The sequence below is a fragment of the Cheilinus undulatus genome, linkage group 18 (genome assembly GCF_018320785.1).
Source record: "Cheilinus undulatus linkage group 18, ASM1832078v1, whole genome shotgun sequence".
Lineage (NCBI taxonomy): Eukaryota > Metazoa > Chordata > Actinopteri > Labriformes > Labridae > Cheilinus > Cheilinus undulatus.
The window spans coordinates 1,216,529-1,236,287 of record NC_054882.1 but is presented as its reverse complement, the minus strand read 5'-3'; the positions used below and the strand labels follow the sequence as shown (position 1 = coordinate 1,236,287).

General features: G+C 38.9%; 2 protein-coding genes across 10 annotated transcripts in view; both read right to left on the bottom strand.

Annotated features, from left to right (window-relative positions):
- The window catches only part of hectd1 (HECT domain containing 1), a 47,200-nt gene extending 33,587 nt beyond the window's left edge, over positions 1–13,613 (bottom strand). For all 4 annotated transcript variants that reach the window (XM_041812879.1, XM_041812875.1, XM_041812878.1 and 1 more), the window contains exons 1-2: positions 13,399–13,613; positions 2,900–3,067 (exon numbers count right to left, since the gene is read on the bottom strand). The gene's annotated coding sequence lies outside the window, so the exon portion shown is untranslated. The remainder of the gene's footprint in view (positions 1–2,899; positions 3,068–13,398) is intronic.
- A 3,338-nt stretch (positions 13,614–16,951) lies between these two features.
- The window catches only part of heatr5a (HEAT repeat containing 5a), a 45,685-nt gene continuing 42,877 nt past the window's right edge, over positions 16,952–19,759 (bottom strand). For all 6 annotated transcript variants that reach the window (XM_041812881.1, XM_041812882.1, XM_041812880.1 and 3 more), the window contains 3 exons: positions 19,563–19,665; positions 18,960–19,113; positions 16,952–17,870 (listed from right to left, as the gene is read on the bottom strand). In XM_041812881.1, the coding sequence (XP_041668815.1) occupies positions 17,717–17,870; positions 18,960–19,113; positions 19,563–19,665 (411 nt within the window). In that variant the 3' untranslated portion in view covers positions 16,952–17,716. The remainder of the gene's footprint in view (positions 17,871–18,959; positions 19,114–19,562; positions 19,666–19,759) is intronic.

Here is a 19,759-nt window from a genome sequence, read left to right as displayed (position 1 = left end):
TACGTCCCTGGTATTTGATGACACAAAGATAAGGGCTAAAAGCCCTCTTATTGGTCGGCAGCAGGATTCACGTCGTCAGGTCAGGGTGTCAAGAAAACTTCTGACATGCTCATCTTGTCGTGGGGTGACCTGGATGCATCGTTGTTGATGTCATACTCCAAGAGTGTTTTTCGTTCTTGATGCTCAGAATCAGACTCGACGTTTGACGGTGAGCTGCAACGATGCAGAAAAGCCATAATCCGACTGAATTTGTGTCTGAGTCGGCCTTTAAAGGATGTATATGTAAAGTATGTGTAAAAAAGCATAGATCTATCTTTTCTTGTACTGATGTTCCAATTAAATCAAATATTTTGATAACATTAGGAGTTTCAGGTAAAATAATTTAGTACAATCCCCTCTCCCTCCTGGTCTGCTTCCCCATTATTAACATCGCTCCATGTCTGAGAGCCCTTTCAAATGTACACAGTCCGATCCAGTAGGGGGCAGTATGAGGGTTACTGGTTTCTAAATCTGCAAGGAAGAAAGGAGAAGGCCATGCTCTGTGAGGACAATGGACTCCATCCTGCTACTACGGATGTTTTTATTATTTCAGAGCAGCCTACTTCCACGTCTACGTAGCTCAGAGGATGAAATGAGTCTGTGCTCTTCAGATATAACGGTTCTGGAATAGATGGAGACGATTAGTCATGACTTTACCAACTCTACTCACTCACACATGCAGTACTTGGCCTAGTTACATTCATATTTTCCATGAGTACACACAGATCACGCTGGAGACCACCTCAGGTACGATGCCAGAGTACGGTACGGTTGCAGTGACACTGAGCAAACAGAACTGGACTCTGAGGTCAACTGTACCCAGGTTTCTAATGGAAAGTCTTTCATCGAGCAAAAAGGGAAGTAGATTAGGTCTGAACAATTTGCAAAAGTAATCTAATTGCGATTATTTTTCCCAATATTGCAATTGCAATTTAATATGCAATTATTTTTAGGTTCCCCATCTTATGGGTTGTCAAACAAACACAAGCAATAAATCACTCTTTATTAAAAAAGAGCACCATATTAGATAAATAAAACTAGGAATACATAACTTTAAAAATAAATAAATAAAAAAATTTTGATTCATATGGCAAATCTGATATCAATTGCTATATTGAAGGGGATGAACTTTTTGTTATTCTTGTTTTGAATAAGAAAAACACACGAGGGAGAAAAGTAGGATCTTGTAAAAAAAATTCACAAACGAAACTCTGCATAGAGCAAAGATACTCAACACGTGGCTCTTGAGCCACATGCGGCTCTTTTATGTCTTAATTTGAAACAATATTTCCCCAAAAAACACCTTCAAAAACTTTTTTGCCATTTTCACCATTTTTGCCACATTTCACCCATTTCAGCTACCTTCTGCCACTAATACCACTTCATCCCCTTTGGGCCATTTTGCAACTTCTTTTGCCACTTTTTCGCCATTTATTCCACTTTAATCCTTTTGTTGCTCCTTTTCACCATTTTTTGCCGCTTTTTTCCCCACTTAAGCGACCTTTTTTGCCATTAAATACCACTTGTTTCATTTAGTCTCAAATTCTTGCTTCTTCTTTTTGCCACTTTTTTCCCATTTTTTGCCACTTCTCTTATAAATAAGCTACCTTTTGCCATTGAATATCACTTAATTGCTTTTTTTTCCAAATTGTTGCCTCTTCTTTTTGCCATTTTCCCATTTTTGCCCTTTATCACCATTTTTTTGCCACTTGTTGCCCATTTAAGCTCCCTTTTGCCATTGCATACCATTTGTTTCCTATTTTTGCTACTCTAGGCTGCTTTTTGCCCATTTAAATCACTTTTCACTCAATTTTTTGCCACTTCTGGACCATTTTTTGCTACTTTCCAACCATTTTCCATGTTTACTCCCCATTTTTCCCCCTTTTCACACATTTTTGCAGCTTTTAAACATTTTTGCCACCTTTAACTTATTTCTTTTGCTACTTCATGCTGTTTTTGCCACCTTTCACCTCTTAGATTGTGGCTCTTGCAAAGGTATTTTTCAACAATGTGGCTCTTTGAGCAGGGTTGAGTAACACTGCTGTCGAGCATAAAACATCTAATGCAAAAACTGTATCTGGTATTCTGACACATTTGAGATTAAAGAGATATTGCACTGTCTGTGATTAGAATACTGCAGCAGGCCATATTGCGATTTAATCCAATTTGCAATTAATTGCCCAGCCCTAAAGTATATTGGTATGGAAATCATCAAAACCAACAGATAGATAGTGAATATGTCAGGAACTCTTGAAGGGCTGGTGTCGCCACGCTAGAGCTGGATTTTAGGGTTTAGACTGTTCTAAAATCGGCCGGGTTTGGATCTGATAAACCAGATATCTCACTAGAAGCATGACAGTTTGTAATACTAACTCTGATGACGTTAGGGCCTCTATCTGTGCTGATAAGACTAACCACTGAAAACAGACAGGAACAAAAGCTTCTGTTTCCGCTCCTTTGTCTGGTTTTATCTAATAACATTTCTGCTGAGGGCATGGTGGAAAATAATCCCAACAATAACCTTTTTTCAATCTCTTTGTGAGTAGAAATCTGCAAGATATCCAAACTTTGCAGAAGTGATTCGACACATTTTGTTTTTCTGCATTTATAACTGTTAAAAATGATGACTTCAGCCAAAAATCTAAGTTATAGCTGCATTTTCCCACTACCGGATGACTGTGCATGGTCTGACAGCCTTACCAGCCAAACAGTTTAACAGCCAGAGCTCAAACTTTTGGTTTTGGCAGGTATCTACTCCAGTCATTTGCTGTGTTCATTCAGAAAATCAGCAGTAAAATAAGCTCTGTCCTGATCTGGACGCTCTGAGGTTAATTAAACTCTCGCGTGCATGCCGTCTCACCTGGCTCCCCGTTGGCTACCCGCTCTGGCTCAGCGCCCAATCACTGCTCAAAGTTCTGTCGCTGTTTGGGACTCATCCAATCACCCGGACGGAGGGAGAGAGGAAACGAGGACAAGGAGGAGGACGTCACGCTCTCACTGGGGCTTCTGGGACATGTAGTCTCTTCACCTGCAGACAGAACAAAGGGAGGAAGTGAGGGATTGATTTGAATAACTGACAGGGAAGAAGCAGAGCATCTCAGCTGTAAAACTTCCCTTATTCAAACTGGAATTCAAATGGAGTTATTCATCATTATTATACACAGGCAGGGTACAGGCTAACTCCTGGATAGCTCATTTAAAAGAGGAGGCACAGAGGTCTAGGATGACGCTTGCAGTTTATTTACAAAACAAACATGGAATGGATTCCTGGAGTCATTGTTTTATTACGTAAATGAATTATTCCTGGATCACAGCAACTTTTAACTGCATATACAGGGTAGGAGATAATTCCTGGATGACTAGACTTGGTGATGGTTAATCTGGACTGAGAGTAATGTTGGAGAATCTGCAGATAGTGAGATAATAATAGATCATTTGTTTTGGGGTAGTGGATGAATATTAGATGAGACAAGAGGACCTTAGCTAAATAAATACATGGAATATGGCAGACTGCAATGTTTTACACGATAGTAGCAAATTCCTATGAATGAATTTTGCTCAGATTTGGTATTTTGATATTTTCTAATATCAAAAGCTTTCCAACAAAACAGTCTTAGTTCATAAATGATCGATAGTGTTAAAAGTATTGGTATTACATCTGTTAATATTAACTTTCCCAATGTTTTAATAATATTTAGACAAGGTAAAGATGTCTGCCTGAAAAATTTCACAAATAAAAACAAGACAATTCTCAGTTTCAGTGCCTTGGGACTAGGGCTGGGCAATTAATCGCAAATTAGATTAAATCGCAGTATGGCATGCTGCAATTTTCAAATTGCAGCCAGTGCAATATTTCTTTAACCAGAAAAGTGTCAAAATATCAGTTTGATACAATCTTTTTCTCTTTTTTATTCTTTATACCAGTGTTACGCAATCCTGCTCAACCCTGCTTAAAGAGCCACAATGTTGAAAAATACCTTCGCAAGAGCCACAATCTAGGTGGTGAAAAGTGGCAAAAACGGCTTGAAGTAACAATAACAACAAGTTAAACATGGCAAAATGCTCAAAAAGCAACAAAAATGGGTGAAAATGGGCAAAAATGGGGAGGAAAAGGGTCAGAAAGTCGCAAAATATGGGTGAGAAGTGTCAAAAAAATAAGTTACAGTTGGCATAAAATGGTCCAAAAGTGGCAAAACTGTGGCAAATAAATGAGTGAAAAGTGACTAAAATGGGCAAAATGCAGTCAAGAGTGACAAAAAAATGGAAAGAAGTGGTATTTAATGGCATAAGGTAGATGAAATGGGTGAAAAGTGGGGAAAGAATGGTGAAAAAGGGCAAAAATGGGATAAGAGTGGCGAAAAGGAGTGGCTAAAATTGGCAAAAACTGGGACAAAAGTGGTATTTAATAACAAAAGGTAGCTTAAATGGGTGAAAGTGGGGAGAAAAAGGGTGAAAAATGACAAAAATGGGATAAAAGTGGCAAAAAGTGGCAAAATGGGCAAAAAAGCCTTCAAACCTTCAAGTATCCTTTTAATCTTTTTTTTCTTTTTTTAACGAAAATCTTACTTTCGTCTCATGCATTTATTTTTCTTCATCATAATGTGAATAATATGAGAAATGATCATCCCCTTAATAAAGCAATTGATATCAAATTTGCACTATGGGCCAAATATCAGTAAGATATATTTTTTTCTAAATTTAGCCCCAGTTTAACTTATCTAATATTGAACTCGTTGTAATTTAGTATGATTTCTGCTTATGTTTGTTGAACAACAGAAAAAATGAGGAACCTAAATAATCGCATTTTAAATCGCTATCGCAATATTCCAGGAAAGAATTGTAATTAGATTATTTTTACAAATCGTTCAGCCCTACTTGGGACTACTATTTTCATTGCTGTGGTATCAGTATGGTTTTATTGGTCCTGGTTTAATAAGCCTAGCATTGTATCGACTCCAGACCCCATCACTTGTTCCAGAAGGCTGTAGTTTGTGCAGAGAAAGCCCTGCACAGCTGAACTTGTTCTTATTGGTTCAGTGAAGGTGATGATTCCTGCATGACGAAGCAGAATTCAAATCTTTCCAGGTGTGTTTTGTTTTCTGCATGCAATCTTATCGGACCATTTCTCTCTGATAGCTGAGTTTTAAGCCTGAAGAGATGGCAAAAATAAAAGATGTGCATCAAACGGATGAAACAAGCAGTTAAAAATATATAAACCTCACCACGGTTCAGGATCTAAGAGCTAATCTAACTCCATGTCGTCGTCACAGGAGCCAGTCTCTGATGTGGTTTTCTCTTTAAAACAGATCTGGAGCTTTTCCAAACCTTGGAGCGTTTTAACCCTGTGTTTGGTCTGACAGGCAGAGATGTTCAGAGCCACAACACCACCACAGTCGACTGAAAAACAGCCAACATTAAAAGCCAGTCTAAAGGATCAGTATCAGAGAAAATATCTCATACAGATCATTTAAAAAGGAGGCCTAAAATAGAAGCACCCAATCAAACATCCAGCTCTGAGCTGATGCTTGGATGAAAACCTCTACAGGACAGTTTATGTTAATGTCCAGAGGAGATACAGATCAATCCAGAATTGTTAAGGTCTTGTCTTGGTGGGGGGAATGTGGTTTGGCAGGCTCCTGAGTGAATAAAGCCTCAACAACTCTGCAGAAATCTCACGTTTCTGCATTTGGGAAAACAAACATCACTTCAACAATCAAGAAGATTTAGCTTGTTTGCCAGGGAAAGGCTTTAATTCTGCTGAGGTTTTATACACTCAGATTCCTGTTAAAAACGGATGAAGTGCTCGACATGTGGATCTGCTGGCTCAGGAGGATTTTAGGAACTAAAAACAAGGTCAGAGTCCAGAGCAGAGTCTGAAATATCACCAGAAAGAACAAAACATTCATGTCTGGTTCTATCAAATCAAGTCAGACTAATGTAACCTCAAAAAGGCTGTTTTAGATCAGGATTTATTACAGGATCTGTTTAGATAAGATCATCGGTGTCTACTCAACCCTAGTCAGCCAGAGAATCATACTGATGAAAAATACCTTTGACAGATCTACAATCCAAACCAGGGGGTGTGTTTGCATAGATCTATATAATTATGTATGAGTAAGAATGCTCACAATATAAAGGTATGCAATAATAACTAAATTAAAAAGTATAGAGCATGCAGAGAAGCTGGTTTCACCATTTTTCTCATTTTTTGCTAATCTAACAACATTTAAGATAAAAATTCGGCTTAAAAAAATTCATATAGCCGTCACTTCTAAGCCCCACTTTCAACTCCATCAGATGGTCGTCAACTCCATCAGATGGTCATCAACTCCATCAGATGGTCGTCAACTCAGTCAGGTGGTCGTCAACTCAGTCAGGCGGTCGTCAACTCCGTCAGGTGGTCGTCAACTCCGTCAGACGGTCGTCAACTCCTTCAGATGTTAGTCAACTCCGTCAGGTGGTCGTCAACTCCGTCAGACGGTCGTCAACTTCGTCAAATGGTCGTCAACTCCGTCAGACGGTCGTCAATTCAGTCAGGCGGTCGTCAACTCCGTCAGACGGTCGTCAATTCAGTCAGGCGGTCGTCAACTCAGTCAGACGGTCGTCAACTCCTTCAGATGGTCATCAACTCCTTCAGATGTTAGTCAACTCCGTCAGATGGTCGTCAACTCAGTCAGGCGGTCGTCAACTCAGTCAGGCGGTCGTCAACTCCGTCAGGCGGTCGTCAACTCCGTCAGACGGTCGTCAACTCCGTCAGGCGGTCGTCAACTCCGTCAGGCGGTCGTCAACTCCGTCAGGCGGTCGTCAACTCCGTCAGGCGGTCGTCAACTCCGTCAGGCGGTCGTCAACTCCGTCAGGCGGTCGTCAACTTCGTCAAATGGTCGTCAACTCCGTCAGACGGTCGTCAACTCTGTCAAATGGTCGTCAACTCAGTCAGATGTTAGTCAACTCTACTAGATGCTTACGATTCTTTAGCCAGCTTTATGTCAGACGACACAGAGAGCATGTCTGCATTTTTGTAGTCTTTGAGGTTTATTTGGAGTTTTGGTCAGATACGGCCCTCTGTGGCTGCGTTTGCACAGCTATCCTGTTGGATTTGGCTCTATATGCTACACAATTATTTGTGTTTCCTCTGTCAAACACTGGGAAAGGTACAGGAATGCCGTCAAAGCAGTACTGTAACGTTTCCACGCCTTCTCTAAGTTACTAAATAAATATTTACGGGCTTCTGATCAAAGTAAAATGCAAACAAAAACTAGCTAAAGAAAGCTTTTAGTTCTGAAAAATACAGACCAATTCATTGACTGACACCATTAGGTCCTTAGACTAAAAAATTCTCCTTGAAAAACCCTCTTATAACCTCTCTCACATTCAAGCAAACAAAACCTGCAAATGTTTGCTACAGTGATGAACAGGTGACTCTTAGTTTGCAGCATGACTCTAAATGTTGGTAATAACCTATAAATGCAACACCTGCAGTATCTTTAACACAGGAGTATGCTAGCATCTCTGTCTGATAGCATATCCCTGCAGCAGGGCATGCTGGGAGTCCGATGGGTCTGGGATAAGTTGATTAGGTCCTAATTTGAAGCACGGCAGCTGACTGTGAGTCTGTCTGGATAGAGCCAGGCTGTGCGGGACAGATCCTCTTATCAACAGATTAATCATCACAACTTGCCAGCTAGCGTCCTCTCCTCCTTCTCCCCCGTCCGTCCCGGGCCGACCACGGCCTGGGTGAGTGCCGTGTCCTGGGGTTTAGTTTTCGCCCCTTTAACCCTTCCTGGTGTCCTGTGTCCATGTTGTTAGCCCAGATTGAGGCCAGTGTTTGACAAAGAAGGTTGTTTTTAAAATTCTTCGCTGTTTTAACGCGTTTCTGAGGAGTCTAATAAAACTATCATTCACAACAATGACACTTCAGCTGCTCCTACACACAAATTCCATTAAAACCACAGCAAAGACACAAACCAGGTCAAGTTCTCACCTCAGTCATGAGACACAAGTTCATCTGCAGGGACCCTCAGAGAGGAAGACAGACAGCCCAGCACAGTATTTTTTTATTTACAGCTGAAAAACCCTGAAAAACTTTCAATCTGATTCTATTTTGATATGACTTTGGAATTTTTTGCATTTTCGTGGGAATTTGGGGACTGGATGTTTGAGGTTGGAGGCTTGGATGCTTAAGGAAAATTGTTTTGGAAACTTCCCTGCCTTTCCATGGACATTTGGGAATTGCTTTTCTTTGAGTATTTCAAAATTAGTCAGGGAAATGTGAGTAAATGTGTTTGGAGGAAATTTCTCTCACTTCCATGGAACTTTAGGGAATGCTTCTGTCAATGTTAGGAAATTTGATTTTAAAAAATTGGGGGAGAATTTATTTTAAATTTTGGGAAATGTCCTTAAAAATCTTTTGGATTTAGCCTTGAATTACTGGGGGGGATTTTAGCTGAGCATTTGGGTTTTCTGATAAAGTTTCAGTCACTGAAACATTACGGGCTGATCTGAAGACATTTTGGGGTAGTTTTTTATGGGAAATTTCCTTAAAAATATGTTCAAGAATTTTACAGAAACTGTGGATAATTCCTTGAAATCTGAATGAAACTGTGGACTTTATAAAGAAGAATTTCCAACATCATGTCAATAATATCACACACCCTTATTACTGGAATAACCAAGCTAAAGAGAAAGCACAGTTTAAAACTCATCGGCAATGTATTTGGGCAGGAGTTAGTCTGGAAATTTTAGTATTAAACCAAGAGACTCAGTGATTTGGTGTCTAAGCATAAAAATAAGCATTAACATTTATTTAACTAGAATTATAATAGAATTTTAAACATCTGGTACATGACACCCCTATAACTGAGCACTAAAAATGGAGGAAAACTAAAGTAGTCTTCTTGGACCTGATGAGTTTAAAGTTTAAAATAGCGCCACAGTGTTTTTGGACCTTAACGTCTCCAAGCTGCTGACTGAGAAAGGAGTTTTTCTGAGTTTAAGTATTATGACCTAGGGTTGTCGAAACGTACTGGTACTTCTTATACAGTACACATATACAGTATCTTAAACATTTTTATAAATGAAAACAGCTGATTTCTCAAAAGGACAAAAACTTTATTGGATATCCGTCTGATTGAAGTCACCAGGACAGATTACACTTAAATCCAGTCAACATGGCCGACACTACTACTACTACACAGGAATCTGAGTGATATGATAGAAAGCTCCAGAGCAGCTGTAGGGTGGACCACTATCTCCTCAAGAAAAGAGAGAAAACAGTCAAAAATCTGCAGAATAAAACAATGTCTTGCGTTGTCTCCGATGATATTTCCATCCTCGTCTGAACAACCCTTCTTTGTCTGAGAGTTTGAACTCCCTCTACGTCACAAACACCCGGGCACTAAGGGGTTAACTGGAGAAATGACATGGTTTCTCCACATCTGACAAAGCTAGCTGTGTGACCCAGAGTTTCATCATCTGTCTGGGCATAAGGAGCCTAATTATTTCATCAGACACAAATCAACATAAGAGGATAGAGCAGGGACACGTTACAGGCAACGCTAAGCCCTGCAGCTCTGCGTCCAGCCGGGCACACGGGGCCTCGTGGCAAACCGACGCCGAGCTGCTGCCAGATCCTTCACTAACACAGAGGACTGGGTAAGGTGATCATGACTGGAGACTGAGGCGCTGTCAGGCCTTAAAACAACCTTTAACCTCACAACACAACCAGAACCAGCAAGAAGACTACCCTAGAAGGGTTAGATGTTCATATCTGACATGGATGTTTACTACTGTGTGGTGTGTAGTGTATCTAGGATTTGGAGTCGACATTTAGTCCACTACATAAGGTTTTAATTCCCCTTTTTAACCAACCTTTTATTCCCATAAAGCCTTTCTAGGGACCAGCGTTAAAAATTAGCACTCTGTAAGCACTGACACTTGCATGAGGTTGGTGTCCATATAAATAAATCTGTCCCTGACAAATAAACCATAAATACATTATTTTAACTTTGACCCCTAGTTTTGAAGCTGCCCTTAAACAACAAAGCTAGTGATGAGAAAATCCTTCTCCATGAAAGGAGACCATCCTTCTACGTCTGAATGGAGCTCAGCAGCGTGGTTCTGGAGGTAAAATCCACACTCTTTTTTTTTAATTCTCAGCATTACTGTCAGAAAAATCTCAGTCAGAGTAATCACGAGCTTCCTGAGAGGGAAATGATGGTAAATGCTCCTATACATGAAAAACATGGTGTATTCACAATCTCAGCCAAAAATACTACAGTACCCACAATCCCTGCAGCTCTGCTCCACTGAGAGAACCCTCAAACTTTAAAAAAAGGTAATTTAGATTAAAACTGTAAAGACAGAGGAAAATCAACCCAAACTACTGGTTTAGATCGTCTTTAAAGCAGACTGTAATAATCTCAATAATGTACTTGATTGGTTGGAAGGGTCGTCATACAACTCTGATAGTTTCTTTCATACCGAAGCAAAATAAAAGCTTTTAACTTATTAATATTTAATTAAAGTGAATCAAATCAAACCTTCAGAATGAAATCAGTGAAGATACCCATCCCTAGATTAAGAGTAGAAAAGGGTATATATGGTTTAAAGTATCATTACTGAGGAATAAAATTTATCACAATGGAATAAAATGTTTTACAGTCATAAACGTAGATAGCTGTCTTGCTCCATCCATGCACTAAATTACTGATTTAAGGATTTAGAGAAATGTCTATGGCGGACCTGAAAGGCCAGTTTTACTTTCAGAACCATCAAAAAAGTCTGTGGGCAGCGTTCAGCTCCGTTTGTTGATTAACTGATTGATATCTGTATTTCAATCATTTACATAAAAACTTTAAAAAATGCTTAAAAAAAGTTAAAAACAAAAAGTAAATGGCGAGGACTCCCTTGCCCTTGCAGGGCAATTAACAGCAAAGTAGATTAAATCACATTATAGCCAGCTGCAATTTACAAACGGTAAGAGTTACTTAACTTGAAGTGTGTAAAAATACCAGTTTAATACTTTTTTGCAGCAGAGATGTTCTGCACATAATGCAAACCTGTTTTTCCTCTTTAATGTTTAAGGTCCCCTTTTTAAAATGAGTTTGGCATTAAAATTGATACTCCCCTTCATAGCAACTGATATCAAATTTGCAATATAAGCCAAAATAATCACAGTTACTTATTTGTTTCATTTTTCCCTTGTATATAATATCATAGATTGTGTACACCATAATCTAGAATGATTTATTGCTTGTAATTTTTGAAAAATACAAGCAATGAATCAGTCTTTATTAAAAATAGCGCCATATTAGATAAACAAAACTAGAGAAATATAACTTTAAAAAAAGAAAAGGCATTTTGATCCATATCTTTTCTTGTTATTCTTGTTTTGAATAAGAAAAACACATACATGAGGGAGAAAAGTAGGATTTTTGTAAATAAAAAATAAATTAATTAATTAAAAATCCACAAAAGACATGTTTGCATGTAGTGTAGAGCAGTGATAGTCAACATGCGGCTCTTTTGTGTCTTAATTTGAAATATTATTACCCCAGAAAACCTTAAAAAAAATTTTTTTGCCATTTTTGCCACATTTCAACCATTTTACCTATCTTTCGCCATTATATACCCCTTTTTTGGGGCCATTTTGCAACTTCTTTTGCCACTTTTTCTCCATTTATTCCACTGTAATCCAATTTGTTTGCCCTTTTTCACAGTTTTTTTAAACATTTTTGCCCATTTAAGCTACCTTTTACCACTACATACCACTTGTTTCCCAATTTTTTTTGCTCATTTTTGCTACCTGTGACTGCTTTTTGCCCATTTGAGTCACTTATCACTCATTTTTTTTTAACCACTTTTGGACCATTTTTTCTACTTTCTGACTATTTTCCACATGTTCTCCCCATTTTTGCCCCTTTTCATCCACTTCTGCTGCTTTTTGACCATTTCCGCCACCTTTAACTTATTTTTATTACTACTTCAAGCTGTTTTTGCCACTTTTCACCACTTATATTGTGGCTCTTGCAAATGTATTTTTCAACAGTTTGGCTCTTTGGTTGAGTATCACTGCTGTAGAGCATAAAACATCCACCGCAAAAAACTGTATCTGGTATTCTGACACATTTCAGGTTAAAGAAATATTACACTGTCTGTGATTAGAATATTGCATCAGGCCATATTGTGATATAATCTAATTCGTGATTAATTGCCCAGCCCTATTCACCACTGACATCTGTAAAGCCATGATACCAATGATTCATAAGGCCGTGTCCCTCTCCTACGTCACCTTACTCTCCTGTTCCAGATAGAACCGGGACAGCCCTACCCCTAGGGGTAAACAGGTCTAAGAAGTAAGGGGTGTACTGTGAGACAGCCTTAGGGTCATACATGAATAAATAGGGTTGTATACTGAAGATTATGTACTTATGGTGTAAATACAGAGACTATAGTTCCTATCTGTTAACGTTAAAGGTGTATTTAAATATTTAACATGAATAATAATGTCCCTTTAATGTGTTTAGACTATTTTAAAGTTCATATACTACAGTAGGAAGCACATATAGAGTTGTAGAGTGTGTACACAGGGTCACACAGTCTATACATGTAAAAACATCAGTAAAAATAAAGTCTAGAGAATCTGTAATCATGGTTTATTGGAGGGGTTTAAATGTAGAGGTTTTGGTTTGATGGGAGTTTAAATGTGTGCCAACGATTAACAGCGATCATAATGAGTTTTCATGATCTGTTATGAGGTTAATTATCAATAATAGTGTGGAAACAGGTCTAAATATGTCTCTGTAGAAGTTTAATCTATATTTTTATGTGTTTTAGTGTCTATAGTTGAACATTATGTCTTCATTACATGACTATGTTGTTCTGTAGGGTCTGATCCTGTAAATATACTGATACTAGTATCTATGTGTGGTTCATTTGTTATTCTATGGTTAAAATGTTAAATATTGAGTCAAAATAGTTGTTTTTATCAAGAAGACGTTGTCAGAACGCTGTTAGCTCGCTAGCACCACGCTAGCTAACGTAAAGGCTAACGTTAGCTTTAAATAACGTCAGCGTTCTCCGGTTCTTGGTTAAAAACCGAATTAAATACCAACATGAAGCCTTCAGTTGTAACCGTATGCCTAATAAATGTCTAAATGTATTATATCTGAAGTATTTAACCGGTAACGCTCATGATAACGTCTCCTTGGTAAACCAGCTTTATCCGCGGCCCTTTACTCCGATCCCAAGCCGCGGAGCTCGAGTTCCGGGAGAGCCGAGAGGCCGCAGCTCGAACGCGGACACTCGCTACAACCGACACCGGCCCGGGGTTCGCTCGTACCTGCGGGGTCAGCTACTCACCGTATTTTCTCCTCGGTCAGCAGAGGTAGGAGTCCTGGTCCTGTTAGGTCCAACTGAAGGGAGAAGAGCTGTCTGTGAGTCGGCTTCAATCAAGGTGTTCCCATTTTCTCCGGACTCGGTGATAAAAGGTCAGAGTGGACGGCGAGGAGACGGCGGAGACGGCAGCTCGGAGCTCAGAGAGCGGACTGAAATGGAGAGAGGAGCCGCTGCCGCTGCGGAGTTCAGGGGCTGAGTCTGAGCTCGGAAATACTAGAATCAACCGCTGTCATCACTATTCCACTGAACTTTAGCTTACAGCAGAGTCATTAACGGGCACAACAGGCAGACAGAGGGCCACGTCAGGGCCCCTAAACCTCCCATCAGGCCTCAGTAGATTATTACAGTCAAAAATACGACGAGGAAAAACGACAACATGGTTTTAAAACTATTTGATTTAATTTCCCACAGCAAATAAATCAACCCTGAAAAACGTTTGACCAGGAATGAGTGGAAACGTATTTACGACACTTATAAATAAAGGAAAAAATAGTTCATTAATTTAGTATTTTAGATATATATGTACATTTTAAAAATATAAGGTCATTAACATAATGAGATAAAAAGTCATGATATAAAAAGTCGAAATTAAGAGCGCAAAGGGTTTAAATAATGAGGTAGAAAATCAGAATCATGACACATGTCTAAATTGTGAGATAAAAGCCAAAATAACAAATCAAAAAGTTCAAATTAATGAATTAAAAAGTAAAAACTATGAGATTGAACATAAAATAATGAGATTAAAAAGCCACCAATGTGAGACATAAAGTCACAATAATGAAATAAAAAGTTAAAAATACAGATAAAAAACAGAATACTGTCATAAAATAGTATTAGGATAAGAAATCGTTATGGCAAGTAAATTCATGACATTAAATGGCTGTCCTTTGTTGGCAGCTTTTCAGAAAGTGATGGACTGTTCCATCGCTTTCCTAAAGCTGCCCCCTGTGCTCTACTAGCTGCACATTTAGAGGGGAAAGACCCAAAGACCAATTATCATAACCCTGTATCTCAGAATTTTGACTTCATCTATCATGAAACCGTTTTTCAGAGATCGTCTTCCATAGAGTGACTTAACTTTGATCTGGTTTCACAGAAATTCAGTCATTATCTGAAATATGACGCATGATTATCAGTCCAGTCCTGATTAAATCTGCAGTTTTCTGTCTTTCCTTCCACTTCAGGCTCAGCAGAGAAAATTTATGCGTGAGGTTAAAAACCAAAGAGCAGTTTCCTGCAGTAATCAGAGCAGGGATGGAGAATAAAATAACTCAGAAACACGGAGATAAAATATCCCAACCGCCTCCTTGCGGGGCAGTTAGATCAGAATAATGATTTTATGTCTGTTTGTCTGAAGGTCCAGCCCTCACACCGTCTGTAAATAAAATCAAACTCCTGTATGCACGCTGCCAATCACTCCTGCTTTAAGGAAAAACCTCAGATAACACACATGTACGTTTTATTTCTCATTTAGTGAACCGTAACCTCAGAATGTGTTTCTGAAACAGCAGGAATAGAGAGGACATCATCATCATCATCATCTGAAGGACTGCATGTCCTCTCAGGGCTTCCATACAAACTCAGAGTTAAACATATGCTAACGGTAAGAACATATTTTTATACAGTTGTTGATGGTGATGATGATGAAGATGAAATGACAGGGAAATTAGTGACATGCATGACAAACAAGGAAATACACCATGGCTAGAATGATCATATGGATTTCCAGCATCAGTGCTTTCTGTAAGGAGAATAAATGTAAAATAAATATATAAATAAATAATAATAAATAAATCTATGTTTAAAACAGTCATCGTCATCTTTATTCATTTCTAATGTGATTAAGAAACATTTAGACTTCATTCATTAGAAACTCTCCTTTTTATTTGATTTACAAAATGTAATCCCTCCTGTTTCCTACAGATTTCCTACAGTCTTTGAAAGCAGCACCTGTACGTGATGCAGCTGACGTCAGGGGGCGCTGCAGCGTGTTTGTTAGACAATAAAGTTTGCAGGGGAGGATTTAAACACTCAGAATCGACGTAAGAACACAGCAGGATCTTATGTTGAGCTTTGGATATATTTTTGAACAATAAAAAAATCATCAATCAAAAATCATGAATTCCTGCGTCTCTGCTCATGTGGTGGAGCCGATCAGTCCGTGGTCCTGCTGGGGTGAAAAAGGGCGAAAATTGGGAGAAAATGTAGAAAATAGTAAGAAAGTAGAAAAAATGGCCCAAAAGTGGCAAAAAAAAAAAAGAGTGAAAAGTGACTAAAATGGGCAAAAAGCAGTCAGGAGTAGCAAAAATGAGCAAAAACAATAGGAAACAAATGGTATGTAGTGGCAAAAGGTAGCTTAAATGAGCAAAAATGATTAAAAAAGGCGAAAAAGGGCAAAAATGGGGGAAAAAGTGGCAAAAAGAAGAGGCAAAAATTTGGGAAAAAATTACGTAAGTGGTATGTAGTGGTAAAAGGCCTCTTAAATAGGCAGAAAGTGGCAAAAAATGGTGAAAAACGGCAAACAAATTGGATTACAGGGGAATAAATGGAGAAAAAGTGGCAAAGGAAGTTGCAAAATGGCCCCAAAAAAGGGTATTTAATGGCAGAAGATAGCTGAAATGGGTGAAAAGCGGCAAAAATGGTGAAGATGGCAAAAAGGTTTTTTGGGGGCAAATGATATTTCAGATTAAGACACAAAAGAGCCACATGTTGAGTATCACTGCTCTACACTATATGCAGTTTCTTTTGTGGATTTTTTTTTTTTTTAACAAAAATCTCACTTTTCTCCCTCATGTTTGTTTTTCTTATTCAAAACAAGAATAACAAGAAAAGATATGGATCAAAATGCCTTTTCTTTTTTTAAAGTTATATTTCTCTAGTTTTGTTTATCTAATATGGTGCTCTTTTTTTATAAAAACTGATTTATTGATTGTGTTTGTTAAAGAACACATAAGATGGGGAACCTAAAAATAATTGCACATTAAATCGCAATATTGGGAAAAATAATCGCAATTAGATTATTTATGTAAATCGTTCAGCCTAGTTAAAATGTAAAAAGTGGTTAAAATGAGTAATAGAAGCAATAATGGGTCAACAGAGGCAATATTAAGCTTAAGTGGCTAAAATTGGTGTATAGGTGGCAAAAACAGGCAGAAAAAAAGTGGTGGAAAGAGTTTAAAACTGACAAAAATAAGCATTAAATGGAAAAATGTGTTAAAATTGGTGGGAAAATGATGAAACAGGGTAAAAAAAAATGTGACAAAATTGGTGTAATGTGGCAACAGTGTAATTTAAAAAATATATATTCTTAGTTTTTTAAGGGCATCTGGAGACCCCCTCTCAGTGCCTCGACCCCAAGGTTGAGAACCACTGATCTACGGAAGCCCAAAGAGGACATGCATGATCCTGTCACAGCTGTTGGACACAGGCTGGTGGAAGGAAAGCGTCGGATGACCGACTTCCTCCTCGTCGTGTCTGCTCACAAACTGAAGACGAATAAAGACACGTGGAGTTGATGTGTGAAGAAAAGAGTTTTTATTCAGTCCTGGCGGTTAGAAAACATCATTCATCCCTGTACACTGAGGTTAGTTTGAGTACTGCAGGTAAATCTTTAGCGTTTTATTTTGAAGTCATGAATCCTTTAAACATTCATATTAAGACAATAAAAGTCCTTCACATTCACGCCGATAGCTCACGAGTGAAGATGTAGTGTTAATGAACTAAAGTGCTAATGACTAAACTGTACCTCCTAACAATCACAGTCTTCAGGTTCTGTTGGTATATAATCTGTTAAATCATCGTTTTACTACAAAAATAAAATCCTCTTCATGATTCCATCGCTCACATTCACTCACTGAGCCTGTGGTCCTTTTTCTACTTCAGACTGTTTTCTTGATTATTTCTAATAAATGCGACTACATTTCTCTGTTTAGCTGCTGTTGGTTCAGTCGTACCTGCAGAGACAGGTGTGGTCCTTCCCTCCAGACATGAGTAATCGATGCATAAATCAGTGATAGCAGAAATGTGTTAAGACAGGATATAAAACCAGCATTCTTCTTTATGGTGACTCTGATTGATTGATAATAATGTGATCAATAACAGTGATATGTGATTGACTAGCATGCAGCATAAGAGTGTGAAAGCCCACAGACTTTAGCCCAAAGTGGAATTGATGTCATAACATTTTTGTCTGCTGTCGACCTTCTTCGTACGTCGGTTTGTCACAGCAGACAGTGAACACAGCTTGGCGATAACGGGTTGTCTGACCTCCGCTGTCGTCGCCTCACAGGAAGTTCGTTTTGAGCGTGATGCTAGGGGACGACTTGGTGGCCCTGCGGGGGTTGGCGCTGGTGGCTTTAGCGTTCAGACTCTCCTGGTTTCCTTTGACGGCGGCTTCGAGACGAGACTTCAGGTGAGGAGACGACGAGATGAGAGACCTGAGGGGCGGGAAAGAAAGACCAGACTATCAACACAATATCACTTATGGCGACCATCCTTTGTTGGCAACTTTTAGGCAAGTGATGGAGTTCCATCACTTGCCTAAAAGTTGCCCCCTATGGCTTAATATTGATACATTTAGAGGAGAAAGACCCCAACATCCCTGGCTTCACAAACATTCTGTCTTCTGCCTTTGAAGATGATGTCATGCTTTAATGTCTATAAAACATTCCACCCTTGCCGTTGAAGATGACATCATTCCATCCTTGCAGTTAAGATCATTTCTTCCTTTAATGTCTACAAAACATTCAATGCTTGCCTTTGAAGATGATGTTGTCATTTAAAGTCCATAAAAAATTCCATCCAGCCGTAAAAGATAATGTCATCCTTTGACGTCTATAAAACATTCCATCCTTTCCGTGAAAGATTGTCATTCTATAATGTCTATAAAACATTCCATCCTTGCCTCTTACGATAATGTCATCCTTTGATGTCTATAAAACATTCCATCCTTGCCGTAAAAAATTGTCATTCTATAAAGTCTATTAAACATTCCAGTCTTTCCTTGAAAGATTATGTCATTCTATGTTTATAAAACATTCCATCCTTGCCGTTAAAGATTATGTCGTTCTATAATGTCTATTAAACATTCCATCCTTGCCGTTAAAGATTAGGTCATCCTTTGATGTCTATAAAACATTCCATCCTTGCTGTTAATGATTGTCATTCTATAAAGTCTATTAAACATTCCATCCAACCTGTGAATGATTATGTCATTCTATAATCTCTATTGAACATTCCATCCTTGCCTCTTATGATAATGTCATCCTTTGATGTCTATAAAACATTCCATCCTTGCTGTTGAAGACTGTCATTCTATAATGCCTATCAAATATTCCATCCTCGCCTTTAAGATAATGTCATCCTTTAATGTCTATAAAACGTTCCATCCCTGCCGTTTAAGGTTGGTATTCTTTTATGTAAACCACGGTTTATTGTCTTAATAGTCTATCAGTGTTTCTATTGAAAGCATTTAGGTCAAAACGAGGGAGAAAAGCGGTTAAAGACACTCATGTCTGTAGTTTTACCTGAAGACAGCGGAGTGCTGAGGACCGAGGCGCATCAGGTCTTTGAGCGCTGCCTCGTGCAGTGAACGGGACGCTGCGGGGGCGGAGCCAAGAGCGTTTTCATCCAGGAGGAAGGAGATAAGGAGAGGCAGCATGATGGCGACCAGCTGAGGACCTAAAGACAGAAAACACAGACTTTCACAACGTCTGAAAGAGGGATTTCTTCTTTTTAACACTGACAACTCATTTTCAAAACTTCAAATACCCCTCTAGTAAAAACCATAATAAAAAATGTTCGACGCCACAGCAACAAAAACAGAAGACCTAGAGGTCCAGTGTTGGGTCATTTATTCATTCTGATCAACAAAAACTGCATCAAACTCCTACAACGTCTCTGAACTGGACGAACACACTGGCATTGTTTCCAGAATTTAAAGAGAGCTGGGGTTTTGGTTGGAATTACATTTTTCACAAAGGAGCTGGATCAGAGAATTTGACTGTGAATGAAGTGTTTATATGAGGCCTTTTTATTCGTCAGCTGGTGAGGAAGACGGTAAAAGAGAGTTTGAAGAGGCGACTGAAAACCTCCAGATCTTTCTATAAACTTCATATTTGCTGACTTACGTTGGGACTCGTCTGCAGCCTGGATCAGAGCCTCCATGGCTCTAACGGCCTCCAGGACTCCCACCAGCTCCTCCTGACTCTGAGGACGGCTCCGCTCCACCCTCTGAGGATAAAACACAAAAATCAGATAGGTCGGTATTTTTCTTACTGATATTAGAAACAGGAGTGAGTGTCTGCAATAAAATATGCATTGAGAT